This window comes from Myxocyprinus asiaticus, chromosome 37, assembly GCF_019703515.2.
Source record: "Myxocyprinus asiaticus isolate MX2 ecotype Aquarium Trade chromosome 37, UBuf_Myxa_2, whole genome shotgun sequence".
Classification (NCBI taxonomy): domain Eukaryota; kingdom Metazoa; phylum Chordata; class Actinopteri; order Cypriniformes; family Catostomidae; genus Myxocyprinus; species Myxocyprinus asiaticus.
The window spans coordinates 40911185-40925000 of NC_059380.1; the positions used below are offsets into that span (position 1 = coordinate 40911185).

The 13816-nt window shown below is 35.0% G+C and overlaps 2 protein-coding genes across 2 annotated transcripts in view; one reads left to right on the forward strand and one right to left on the reverse strand.

Annotated features, from left to right (window-relative positions):
- Positions 1-687: 687 nt before the first annotated feature.
- On the forward strand, positions 688-9569 carry rbm34 (RNA binding motif protein 34). The gene is made up of 11 exons (XM_051675192.1): positions 688-910; positions 2103-2256; positions 2349-2470; positions 2758-2953; positions 3732-3791; positions 3983-4026; positions 4120-4203; positions 4574-4637; positions 4729-4771; positions 4863-4981; positions 6904-9569. The coding sequence occupies exons 1-11, from the start codon at positions 885-887 to the stop codon at positions 7258-7260; spliced, it is 1269 nt and encodes a 422-aa protein (XP_051531152.1). The 5' UTR covers positions 688-884; the 3' UTR covers positions 7261-9569.
- Positions 9570-10042: 473 nt separating this feature from the next.
- Positions 10043-13816, reverse strand: part of LOC127427562 (mitochondrial import receptor subunit TOM20 homolog B-like) — a 7853-nt gene continuing 4079 nt past the window's right edge. Inside the window, exons 3-5 of the mRNA XM_051675194.1 lie at positions 13744-13816; positions 13514-13656; positions 10043-10751 (exon numbers count right to left, since the gene is read on the reverse strand). The exon at positions 13744-13816 is cut by the window's right edge and continues 9 nt beyond it. Of these exons, the coding sequence (XP_051531154.1) occupies positions 10707-10751; positions 13514-13656; positions 13744-13816 (261 nt within the window). The 3' untranslated portion in view covers positions 10043-10706. The remainder of the gene's footprint in view (positions 10752-13513; positions 13657-13743) is intronic.

The window sequence follows — 13816 nt, forward strand, 5'->3', positions numbered from 1 at the left end:
GACAACTGCAGAGGACAGAAATGAACAATGTATGTATCAGATATTGAATAATTATCAAAACTATATATTTAGTATATTTATTATGATAAGACCCAATTAAATAAATGTTTCGGGTTCAATAAAAGTCTCTTTCGAGTAAGTCAGTCCACTCGGCGCCTCTTTGGAACGCTTCCTGTCAGCGATTCTTCAATGTAAACAAGCAGCATGAAAGTGCAGCTCTGATCTACTTGAATGGGGAACGACCAAATTCTCCAAAACGGTTGGTCAAGATTGCAATTAAAGAACTTATTTCAAATCAGCAGTAAATCTGGCAACAATGGTATCATTAATTGTTCTTCTTTAATTCAGATCACGCTAAAAACGCTATTTTTTTCCAGGCTGGTCCAGCTTATACGCATGCGCGTTTTCGAGTTGACTGACTCTTTTACATGTAAGGTGGGATTTCCTTTTCTACATCCGTTGGGCGTTCAAATACCTCCTATTAATTTTAATACAAGTGGTCCGTCTCGGGCTAAACGATCTTTGGCTCTATCGACAGCATTTCGACTCGTACCTCGTATATTAAAACAAATAAATAAATAACGAAAACATCAACAAATATCGTGGTTACATAACAAGGCACTTGCAATGGGCCAGTATATAAAATATAATAAATAATGTTTTTCCCCGACGACTGGGAACCTTTGGTCAGTCTTTGTGGTTTCCGGGAGACAGAAAACACGTTGCACACACGTGGACGTGTGAGATCAACGTGTTTGTGAAACTCTAAAACATAATTTTAAAGGATTAAAATATCTAACAGATCATCAGGGCATTATTAATGTATTACACAGAGAGTGACAGAAATAATCACAGAGACTGAAAGTGACCGACAGAGTGGAAACATGAAGAAGAAACAGATCGTAAAGAGGTTTGTCGTAATGCAATCGTACAAACTATATAATGTAAAATCTATCGAAATATAATATGCTTACTATTGCATTAGAACTGTACTGGCACGATACGTACTGTCAAAGGTGCCAGTTATCTTAATAACAACAACAACAGGCCTAATAACAATACAGAATAGAATACTATTTTAATTAACCCTTGTGTGACCTTCGGGACATTTTTGTCTTTTTCATTTTAGTTTTTTCGATGTTAATGTCAACGGCATTTTGGGGGTAATTTTGATATTTGAACCTCAGTTCCTATAATACATCTATAATACACTGTGTACACAAAATAGTTACACTCAGGACCTTCAGGACAAAAATGTCCCCATTGAAACCCATTAAAACTGCAATATTTGATCCCAGTGCCATTAAAGCATAAAATCATGAATTCTATGATATTCTGCTTTCATTCCGGAGCCCTGACTTCAAAATGTACATATTTAATATTTCTCACCAGATGGTGCCATTTTTTCTCATGTTTAGCCTATGGAGTAAATACATGCGTTTCCCCTATTCTCTGTTTGCTGTATTATAGAGCACTGCAGGCCAATTGAATAAAAGATGCAGCTAAAATAGTGTGTTAGTATGGATGTCAGAGTGTGTTTTGTATGTGTATTGAGAAATGTGTGTGTAAAAAAACAACAGTGGCATTATATAAACAAACTGGCATTTAAAGGGTTAAAATCCTGAAAATGAATGAATATTTGGTAATTATGATCAGGACTGATGTTTGTTAAAAAAATTAACTCATTGAAAGTGGAAAATAATGTTAATATATAATATTATTATGGCAGTTTTTTTGACGCAGACATTTTTGTCCTCTAAGGTCCTCTGAGTAACTTTTTTAAATTGATGCACAAGGGTTAAATTAAACTATTAAAATGATTAAATCAAAGCTATTTTACTAACTAGTAGTGAAAATGTTTAACTTTACCACTAAAAAGTACTGTGGTAGTACTATAGTGAATTAGACCATAGTACTTCAATTTACCTTGGTATTAAATTATTTGTTAATCATATTCCATGCTATTTACATGCTTTCATGTATTTACCTGGAAGAGTATGTATGCCATGATACTTGTCAAAAACATGGAATTACCATGGTACTTTTTTGTCAGTGCTTTTTAATGTGTTGTTTTAACTGATATTTGATGTTTGTTGTTGCAGTACTGACAGCAGAAATGATGGACAGGCTGGAGATTATACGATTGGTCAGGTGTCCGGCAGTCTGTTTCCAGATAAACACAAATCTGGTGCTTTATCGTCTTTATTCTCCACATCATCATCAGCGAATACTTTAGTCTTCGTCCCTGCACCGAAAGTATTTTAATCACATGAGATATCCTCTATTATCAGAGTGTCTTAAGTATTTTGTTCCTAGCGGTTATTCATGTGTGTGTGTTTTCTCATCAGGCGGACGCTAAAGTCCCGCCAGCAACCACAGATTCCCCTCACGTGAAAAATAATGATAAGATTCAAAAACAGAAGACGATTCCAAAAACATTGTCAGCAGCAGAGAAGAAGCTACAGGACAGGTGGGTCACTCCAGTTGTGTTTATGAAATGAGACATGACTCCATAACACAGCGTTGCCATGGTCATGGAAAATGTCAGGGAATTTTGAAGTTAAAATTATCTGTTGATATTGCACATATTTAGAGTGAAACTTGCACGCAAGTCATAGCGATGTCCGATCTGTGACCGCATTATTCATTCTTTTCTATTCAATCTTTTCCATTTTTTTAAGAATTATTTTCGTGTAAGTCTTGGAAATGCATTGGTGAAAAAGTGGGGGGCAATAATAATTGTGTTCAAATCGACAGAGAAAGTGCTTTACAGAACGCAGATGATGATGGACAGAATAGCACAAAGAAAGTCAAACGCAAACATCCTGATGTTGATGATGCAACAGTGGAACAAGAGCGACCCGTCAAACACAAGAAGAACATGGCAGAGGAGAGAATAAAGATGAAAAGAACCGTGTTTGTGGGAAATCTTCCGCCAAGCTGCACAAAGAAGGTACTTCAGTTATAATACATGACTTAATAAAGAATCTTTTAACTGAATATTGTGTCTGTTTACTTGCCCTAAAAGTCTCATCATTTACTCACCCTCATGCCATCCCAGATGTGTGTGACTTTCTTTCTTCTGAAGAACACAAGTGAAGATTTTTAGAAGAATATTTCAGCTCTGTAGGTCCATACAATACAAGTGAATGGTGACCAGAACATTGAAGCTCTAAAAAGCACATAAAGGCAGCATAAAAGTAACTCCATAAGACTCCAGTGGTTTAATCCATGTCTTCTGAAGTGATATGATAGGTGTGGGTGAGAAACAGATCAATATTTACGTCCTTTTTTACTATAAATCTCCACTTTCGCTTTCTTATTTTGTTTTTGATGATTAGCATTCTTCATGCATATCACCACCTACTAGGCAGGGAGGAGAACTTATAGTATAAAGGACGTAAATATTGATCTGTTTGTCACCTACACCTATCATATGACTTCTGAAGACATTGATTTATCCACTAGAGTCTTATGGATTACTTTTATGCTGCCTTTATGTGCTTTTTGGAGCTTCACAATTTCTGGTCACCATTCACTTGCATTGTATGAACCTACAGAGCTGAAATGTTCTTCTAAAAATCTTCATTTGTGTTCTGCAGAAGAAAGAAAGTCATACACATCTGGGATGGCATGAGGGTGAATAAATGATGAGAGAATTTTCATATTTGGGTGAACTGTCCCTTTTAAATCCAGCATGTTACATGTTTGTTCTCATTTTGTTTTTACAGATTCTTTTTTCCCTGTTCAAGCAGGCGGGAACAGTTGAATCCGTCCGGTTTCGTTCAGTGGTGCGTCGTATAGTTTGTATAGATCGTTTTAATTTAGTGTAACTTTTACTTTTTAACGTTAAACTGACAGTAAGAGCAGATAAAAATGAGCCGTCTTGGCTAAATTTGGCACATTTTCATCAACATGATGTATAAACATGAAAATAAATCAATTTAAACACAGGTTGTTGTAATAGAGATTTATTTCACAGGTTCGGGAAGATCCAACGATGTCTCTGAAAGTGGCGGCCATCCAGTGAGTATTGTGTCTCCTGGTTGAGAGCGTCATAGAATAAATGTACTGAAATTGTTTACAGTTCAAATACCAGTTCATTTTGTCTGTTTACAGGAGGAAGGTCCATCCTAAAAAACCAAATATTAATGCTTATGTCGTCTTCAAAGAGGAAGATGGAGCTGCCAGTGCCCTAAAATTGTAAGTTCAATAAAAACAAGATTATTAGCTTTAAATTGGGAAATTTGTAATTTATTTATTATAATTTTTTCTCTGCCACTAATATAATTGATATAAATATGTTAGACGTGTGTGTGTGTGTAATATATATATATATATATATATATATGTTAAATAATAATATTAAGGACACACATTTTCATTGAAACACTATTTTATTAAGTGTCACTTTGCCTCACAGTAGCTGGTGAATAGCTGTTTCATGTCATAGCTGTCACTATATTGTGTATTTTAGCACAGCTGGAATGCTGTCTTGATCAGTCAGTATCCAGGAATGCAGCTATCAGTTTATATAATTGAATTTATTGACAAAGCATTCGAACATTTGCAGGAACGGGCAGGAAATTCAGGGTGGTTTTCATATCAGAGTAGATCGCGTCTCTCGACAAACAGCAGTGAGTATTATAAATAATACTGTCAGATTTGAAATGTGTTTATTAAGTGAACAACTCAACATTTGCCACATTTTGCCATTTTTCTTCCCAGCATGATCATAAAAGGTCCATATTTGTGGGCAATTTACCGTATGGTGAGTAACAATGTCTTTCTCTTGTCAGCTGAATCTCTCATGTGATTCCACCGTTTCTCTAAAACGAACCTTTATTTGTATTTTATTGCAGATATTATGGAGCTTCCATTACGGCAGCACTTCGAGGAGTGTGGTAATGTGGAGGCTGTGCGGTTGGTGCGGGACAGAGAGTCTGGGATGGGAAAAGGGTTTGGATACATCCTGTTTGAGGTAAAAGTTCACAGAAATAAAACTTTTAATAGAGTGCCACATTGTGAAGTAAAATAAAAAAGAAGAATTGTCTCTGTAGAGAAATAGATTTTTAGCAATAAAAGCTTTAAAGACAGACATACAGTAGCATGAACTCCTAGATTAAGAAGTAAAAATACCGTTCATTTTCTCCATAGGTGATTTGAATATTTATGATGACTCATAAACCTTTAACACTTGTGTGACCTTCAGGACATTTTTGTCTTTTTCATTTGAGCTTTTTCAGTCATTTTGGCTGTGTTAATGCCAACAGCATAAATTTGGCCAAAGGTGTGTATTTTGGGGGGAATTTTGATATTTGAACCTCAGTTCCTATAATACATCTATAATACACTGTGTACACAAAATAGTTACACTCAGGACCTTCAGGACAAAAATGTCCCCATTGAAACCCATTAAAACTGCACTATTTGATCCCAGTGCCATTAAAGCATAAAATCATGAATTCTATGATATTATGCTTTCATTCTGGCTTCAAAATGTATATGTTTAATATTTTCCACCAGATGGTGCCATTTTTTCTCATGTTTAGCCTATGGAGTAAATACAAGCTTTTCCCCTATTTTCTGTTTGCTGTATTATAGAGCACTGCAGGCCAATTGAATGAATGATGCAGCTAAAATTGTGTGTGTGTGTTGGTATGGATGTCAGAGTGTGTTTTGTAAGTGTGTATTGAGAAACTTGTGTGTGTGTGTGTGTGTGTGTAAAAAACAACAGTGGCATTATATAAACAAACTGGCATTTAAAGGGTTAAAATCCTGATAATGAATGAATATTTGGTAGTTATGATCAGGACTGATGTTGGTTAAAAAAATTAACTCATTGAAAGTGGAAAATAATATTAATATATAATATTATTATGGCAGTTTTTTGAACCTCTGAGTAACTTTTTTAAATTGACGCACACGGGTTAACGACAGACCTATCGTGATATACGAGGTTGTTAATCGATGGTAAATGCTTCTGTTGAAGTCATCAGTCCACTTATTTCAACTTCTTTTTTTAGAAATTGTGTTAAATAGTGAAATTGCTGTTGAAAAACTACACTACCCATGATCCTAAGGGGGAAGTCCACCAATCAGAGAATCGCAGCAAACAAAGCTCGCCCAAAGAGCTCTGCAGAGTCGCTCTCCCTACACTCTCAAACTACTTACATATAAATATTTTGCAGTAAGATTAATCTATTGTTTCTATTCTTAACTTTAAATCAATATTTTTATGTTTTTTCATGTTTTTAATTTGATTACGTCATTCGCAATGCATCATGGGATTGTAGTTCATTACCTCATTATAGATGTTTAGTACACAGTCTTGTATCTTTGTCTTTTTGTCTGATTTTTAAATAATTTTTTTGCCTCAAAACAAAGTTTGCAATGCTGTGATTCACTTAAGAGCTGGTCGGTTTGGTTCATGGTCCAAAACATTTTTTTATGAAGGACTTTATGAAATCGCTATGGAAAAAATTTATGGGAAAAACTCTTCTGGAACCAAGGCGGCTGAAAAAGTTATAGGCACTGTTGCACACTATTACCACAGAAACTCTCAGACAACTTATTTGTATTTATATATTTGGCAATAAACTTTAAATATATTGTATTTTATATTTATATATAGTCTTGTACCTTTTGTTTGATTTTCGAATACTTTTTTGCAAGTTTGTAATGTTGTGTTTCATCTGTTGATCTGGTTGGTTTAGTTCAAGCGTTAAACATCTTTATTGAAGGATATTTTGAAATGTCTATAAAGGAAAACAAGTCCAGAACCGACACCTCTGAAATAGCATGACGTGACCATTGCACTCTGTTGCCTTGTTAATGATGTCATTTAAACCTTTAATAAACCGTCCAATGTGACACAATATAGAAATATTTCTTCTGTTTCAGAGTCCAGATTCTGTCATGTTGGCTTTGAAACTCGATGGCTCCAAATTACAGGAGCGAAAGATCCGCGTGAAACGATCAGTGAAGAAGGAAAAAGAGAAGAAAACGGCTCGAGGTCGACCTTTTGGAGGGAAACCTGCGACAGGAAGTGACAGAAGAGGAAACAGAGCAAAAGGAGAATTCAAAGGACCACAACAGGAAGGCAGAAATAAGACAGGAAGGAAGTTTATGAAAAACGCGGGCAAGAATCAAACATCATCCTCTTTCAAAGGAGAAATGGCAGATCCAATGGCAAAAAAAGGCAAACGACTGAAAAAGAAATTTAAATTGAAAAAAAACAAAAGCACTGTTGACATTTAATGCTTGTGGTTTATATCGGTTCAGTTACTTTATACAGGTTTTACATGCTTGTGTCACTAAACTGCCAATAAAAGGTTTGTGATTGACAGTCTTGGTTAAGTTACTCTAAAAAAAATTTAATTACTAACTACTAATTACATCTTCTACAGTGTAATTAGATTACTGTACTAATTACTCTGTCTGAAAAGTAATTACATTATTACGAATTACTTTCTAAAACCCTGATCAACCTCAACCAGATGAAAAATACAAGGATGGACATGAAACTGTTCTTTTAATTCATTCAAATAAATAATATAAAATCAAATAAATTATTCATGAACTGGCCAAAGAATTTAAAGGGGCAGCGTTAAATTAGAAAACACATTTTAACATTAGAGTTACATTTTTATTTTAAATTCTTTGTTTTATATAGAATTGTTCTAGAGTCTATACAGTATTTAACACAATTACATCAGAACTAATTAAATTAATGAAAAATTAAGAGTAATCCCTTTATTTATTCAACGAAAAAGTAATTAAATTAATTAGTAATGCATTACACTCAACACTGCTGATTGGACATGTAACTCACTTAATCGATCTCAAAACAGGTCAAAAGGAAACGAGAGCAGAAAGGGAAACTACGCAAATAACGACATAAAGATCGTTTTTTGTTTCCCGCGTGCTGTTTGACTGACAGGCAACTTGTGTGCGCGCGTACGGAAACACGCCTGTTAAATACCCGTTGTTATTTTTTTCCCCACCTGCATTCTGGCAGGTCCCGCCTCCTGCGTTCTGATTGGCTACTAAGAGCTATTTACAAGCGGTCTGCGATTGGCCAGTTGAGGAGTCGTTCATATCTACAGTTTTTCTGAGCATTTCCATTGAGCAGCGCCATGATGATTGTAATTGCCTGTAGTTACCTTGATATTTTATATTCGGTATAAAATGAAACCATAGATGTGGGAGCCTGGCAAAACTGACTTAAAAAATAAAAGATTATATATATATATATATATATATATATATAAATCAAATCCCTTTATTGTCACTCAACCATATGCACAAGTGCAACAGTGAGTGAAAGCAAAGCATATCACTCATTATTGTTCAGGACAAAATGATATGTCACATATAACAAACTATTTTCTTTCCAGTACATTTATTCAGCCATTTACTTTTAATAAAAAGAAAAACACAAATAGTTTTTCTACTGTCAGAAAGACAAAGTGTCAGAAGTTATAGAATCGGTAATCATCCAATCAGAAGGCGTCAAGCTGGTGGTGACGTATACACTTTCGTCCAATCAGTTGATGTCTAAAAATATAAATCGCGGTAGTTGCCGGAATACAGAGGGAAAAAACGCGTAAAATACACTTCAAAATTCCGCGAAAATGCCGATAATGTTTATGTATTAATGTAAACACAGCCATTTATGTCTAAAATAAACATAAACAGCGGGGATGTATCAAAATATCAGAACTGAAGTGCAGCAGCTGCTGTTTAGTGTGACATTAAGATTAATCAAATAAGAAAAAAACGAGAAAACCACTCACTGCTCGTTTATCACACATCTGTCTGCAATTTAACGTGTCACTTTTTGTTCTTAGCAATTTTATAGCTAATTTCTAAAATAACAAACAGCAATAGCATAGTTCATCCAAAAAAATCATATTGTCATAATTTACTCACCCTCATGCTGTTCCAAACCCCAGACGAACTCTGCAGAAAACTCCACAAAAACTTCCACAGAATTGCGAAATGTGTCATTCATAAAAGTTCTATGCATTGTCCATCCATTGTATGTTTGTTTATGAAATATTTGGGTTAATTTCATGATGCGTTCAGGTACCAACAAGAATGCAGTACAGATCAATTTAATACAGTTTGCTATGTTTAAATCTCTTCTCAGAATTCCACAGATGTTCCCTAAAAATCAGCACAGAAAACGCAAAAAGAGTCTGCCGATTCTGTCTGCGCTCATATGACTTCCTTTCTTTTGTGGAACACAAAAATTGACTTTTTTAAATATCTTGCCATTTTTTTAATATTATTTTTTACAATGAAAGTGACAAAAAATTCTCACACAAAACTTTTGCATGACTTCAGAAGACTTAAAGGAATGTTCAATAAAAATTCAATTAAAGTTCGACAGCATTTGTTGCATACCACAAACATTTATTTGACTCGTCCCTCCTTTTCTTTACAAAAAGCAAACTTATAATTTAATAAAAGCACTTACATTAATTCTTCTGTTAAACTCATGTAAAGCTGTAAAGTTGTTTAAATCATTTTTACAGTCGTTTTAGTGTTTGTTGACATTAAATCATCATGGCAATGAAGTTGTAAAACTGGATATATCTTTCCACAGATGTGGTTAGTAAGTGATTTTATGACAGTAAAATCATGTTAACACACATATTGTTTATGTCTTGTGTCTATAATTTTGAAACAGTGAGTATTTTAATGTTTACAGATTGACCCCATTGACTTCCATTGTAAGTGACTCACTGGAACACACATTTGTGCTTTTATTAAAGAAAAGGAGGGACGAGTCGACATTAATTTATGTGGTGATCAACATTATGACACAAATGCTGCTGATTGAGCTTAACTTGTGTTGAACCCGGAATATTCCTTTAAAATACTATCATTGTATGCTTTTCAGTCATATGGGTTTGGAACAACATGAGAATGAGCAAATGATGATATTTTTTTTTCATTTTTGGGTGAACGACCCCCTTAAATGCCAATCTTGTGTCATAATCTAAGTTCAGCACAATATTAATGGAGGCACAAATGATTTTGACACTTTTTGATGCGATTCATTGATTTATCCGTTTTGATTTTAGGCAAAAAAAAAAAAAATCTTCCCCTACAGGAAACAGAATCAAAGCACATTAAAAGTGCCTCTAACATACCATGATATCACACAAGATGTCTGAGAATCTTTAGAAATAACTTCAGTTCATGAACACAGATATACGTATGAAAGCATCGCGTGCTCATTCGCTGGCTGTTGTCTGCGTCAGTTAATGACACTGTAAACATCCTGTCTATGAGAATCTAAGGCCGAGAGCACGTGAACAATAACATTTTATAGATGCATTTTTGTAGTTGTTGCATATTTCATTATTCTGAGAACAAAAAAAACTTTGTTAGTAAAATGAATGACAAAGGAAATATCGATGTTTGCAGTTCATGCTAGTTTTCTGTCATTCATATACACTGAAACGCGTCACCTTTTACAGAAAAAACCCTAAAGCTGTCAGCTACAGTTAGACGATCGTTTCAGATTCCGACACAACCAGATTTCTAACACACAAACCCTTTAAAGATCAGATGTGTGCATTCAGTGTTTGATTTCAATGGATTTAAAGGGGCGGGACAGAGTGACTGTAGATTGAAAGCAGACAGGAAGTGATGTCATAGGGAGGGAGGGTCAGAACACGTGCAAGTTTCTTCTATTCGATGTCATCGTCACTCACACTCTGAGCACTGATGATTCGCTGCAGGAGGGAAAAGAGAAAAACATTAGATTTGCAGTTATTTGGCATTATGAAGACTGAAAAACTGAATTTAACGAAACACTTAAAAATAACAGCTGTGTTCGGAATAATGTACTACTCGTACTATATCTGGTTTGTACTACAGTTTGAAAGGTGTTTCTTCAAATTCGGGCACTTTCATGTCCCAGGGGTTGATTTTTATTCAAACGAACAGATTTAATCTTTTTTTTTTTTTTTTTTTTAAGGTCTCATTAAAACTGTGTTGGAAACTTTATATCAGACCTTCATCATTTATTTTTGGTACTTTTCAAATTTCTTTTATATCTAGATTTGACTGTTTTAGTCTTCAGACCCAGACTTTAATATTAAATTATGAAAATACATTATAAAAATACAATTTATTAAATGTTTAAAATTCTGATCATCCAATCAAAGAGTAAAATAAACAGAATTAATTCAATGTTTATTGTGTGAAAATGATTTCTATCAAAAATGACGACTGTCCCACGAGTTATTTCCACCACACCAAACAATTTTGCCCCAACTAAAGTTTTTTATTAAGTCAGTGTACTTTTTAATCAAGTGGATAAAAGTGTCAGTTAAGAGCATGATTGATATGAAATATGATACAAAACTAGAGGTAGACCCATATATCGGTTTTACTGATTAATCGGTGCCGATAGTTGCTGTTTAGTACTATCGATTATCAGCAGAAATCTACGGCGATAGTTTTCAAAAATAAGAGTCCCCAGTGTGTTTAGGGCTTATTTACACTAAAAGTTCCTTATGCACCAAATCTTCATTTTTTCTGGTTATGTTTGGGATTTTGTTTGAACAATAAACTGCATCTGGGATTTTATTCATTTTGGGCCTGTCATAGTAAGGACATTTTTTGACATTCTATAAATCAGTTTTAAAAACTATCGGCCAATTAATCGGTTATTGGCCTTTACCACCATATTAGTTATTGGTATCAAAACAACGACAAATCAAGGGAAATATCACTTATTTTGCCCGTCATTTCCAATCAAGCTGTTAAAAGTGTGAAAACTTGTGTGTATGTAGGACACATCAAATGTTAGCTATGAAATTAGCCATAGCATGAAAAAGGAGTCAATAATTTTATTTGATCAGTGTTAAAAACATAATTTCCATCTGCGTCATTTCCAGCTATGGATGCCATGATTATACGTCTCACTATTAACCGTGATTAAAAATGTCACGGTTAATTTAACCGCAAGAATTTAGAATCCACGGTTAAAAAGCTTTATTAAGATGTTGCAAAAATAATATATATATAATGTATAAATATATAATATAAAAGAGTTATTTGTAAGATTTTGTAAGCCTAAATGTGAAAACTCTTGTGCCTGTGTGAGTACTGGCACTGTTGCTATGGTTACAGACGGTGGCCACGCGGTGCTTGAACTTTCAATTCACGTGAAACTGAAGCTTAAACAAACGAACTCCAAAATATAACAGAGGAATTCGATCTTCCAGACTCATATCCATCAAAAAAAGCATCTGTGTGGCAGCATTTAAATGACTGACTGAAGACGCCGAATGTAAATGATGCAGACAGAAGTCAGAGAAAAATACACATCCTACAAATGGGACAGGATGCTCCACTAGTCGTCCAACAACAAACTTGAATATTTTTATCTGTGGTGATTTTAAAGTGATGAATTAAAAGATGTTTAATGCGTTTTGACAGTGTGCAGTGCATTGCGTGTAGTTACTATCAGCGAGTAAACTTTGAAAAGTGACATCTTTTCGTCCTCATTATTTAAAGCATTGCTTCTGTACAAATTCATCACGTTCAACAATAAATGCATATTTTAGTCATGATCGGAGCAATGTTCCCATTATTCTGCATAGTCCACAGGTTTATTTGTGAGGTATTGTGGACAGTATTTTTTATAGAGTCTGTTGCCGATTCTTTATGTTGGGGTGTCTGACAGACAACGGATTGCTTTAATAAACTGTTGCAGAAGAAAAAACTGTTGGATGCCTTGAACTTTTGAAGCACTCCGGTCACGTTGATGCAAATCACTGAGCTCGGGATGCTCATAAACAGCGTCGTGCCCTAGATTGGAGCTTTTCTATATTCCACCTATTTATTTGTTGTGTATTTATAATTTTTTTTCTGTAGGGCTGCCCTTAGCGTCCACATATCCCCCAGACATACATTCACTAAGACATTCAGTTGTGATATGAGATGCATTTTTGCATCAGTGCTGTTGTATAATAAGAAAAATGGCAAATAATCATAAAACTGGTTAACCATGTTCATCCCCATTTCATTTCATGACTTGAATGACATAAATCTCCTGTGATGCATGAACACACACTGATGGACATTATTAGTAGAATAATTAAATTAATGTGTGAACAAATGTTTGAACCAGACTTTACTTTCTAGAAGTCCACAGAGATGAAAGTGCCTGAAGTTAAAGAAACACTCTTAAATGTTTACTGTTGCATACTGTTTCACATACTATTTATACACTGTGCAGTATAGCGAACATAAATTGAGTTTGTGCATCTTCATTAAATGCCTAAATATTAAATCTCCAAAGGAAGCATGCGTCCTTATTTGTGAAGAGGTTTCGCTTCAAGGAAGAGTGAAAAATCAGCCAATCCACAGCAAGTAAACATGTTTTTAGACACATATCCAATCAGGGAGTCTGTTCACTGACAGTCTGATGCAGTTTTTACATCGCAATCTACAATCAGAATGCCTGAATTAATAGGCAACCCACCTGGCTGATAGTGGGCAGTTTGATGAGGAGCATCTGGAAGACTGGAGGAGGAAGAGTTTGCTGCAGGACCTGCAGGAGCTGCTGCGGCTGACCGCACACAGCGATCGCATTGGTCAGGTGATCCACACCCTTCTCATAGTCTCCTGAGAGAGAGAGAGAGAGAGAGAGAGAGAGAGGGTTAATACTTCTGAATGAAGCAAATGAGTGCGTTTGAGAGAGTGATATCTCACCCTGTGCCAGCAGCTCTTCTCCAAGTTGAATCTCCTCCAGGAAGAATTTCTGCACGGCTTCTGCGTCCTTTAG

What these genes read in the sequence shown, in the direction of transcription:
- rbm34 (XM_051675192.1), top strand. Translation starts at nt 885, where the DNA reads ATGAAGAAGAAACAGATCGTAAAGAG. An exon ending in CGCCAAGCTGCACAAAGAAG is followed by an intron (nt 2,954 to 3,731) that starts GTACTTCAGTTA and finishes TTGTTTTTACAG; the next exon opens with ATTCTTTTTTCCCTGTTCAA. An exon ending in GCGTCTCTCGACAAACAGCA is followed by an intron (nt 4,638 to 4,728) that starts GTGAGTATTATA and finishes TTTTCTTCCCAG; the next exon opens with CATGATCATAAAAGGTCCAT.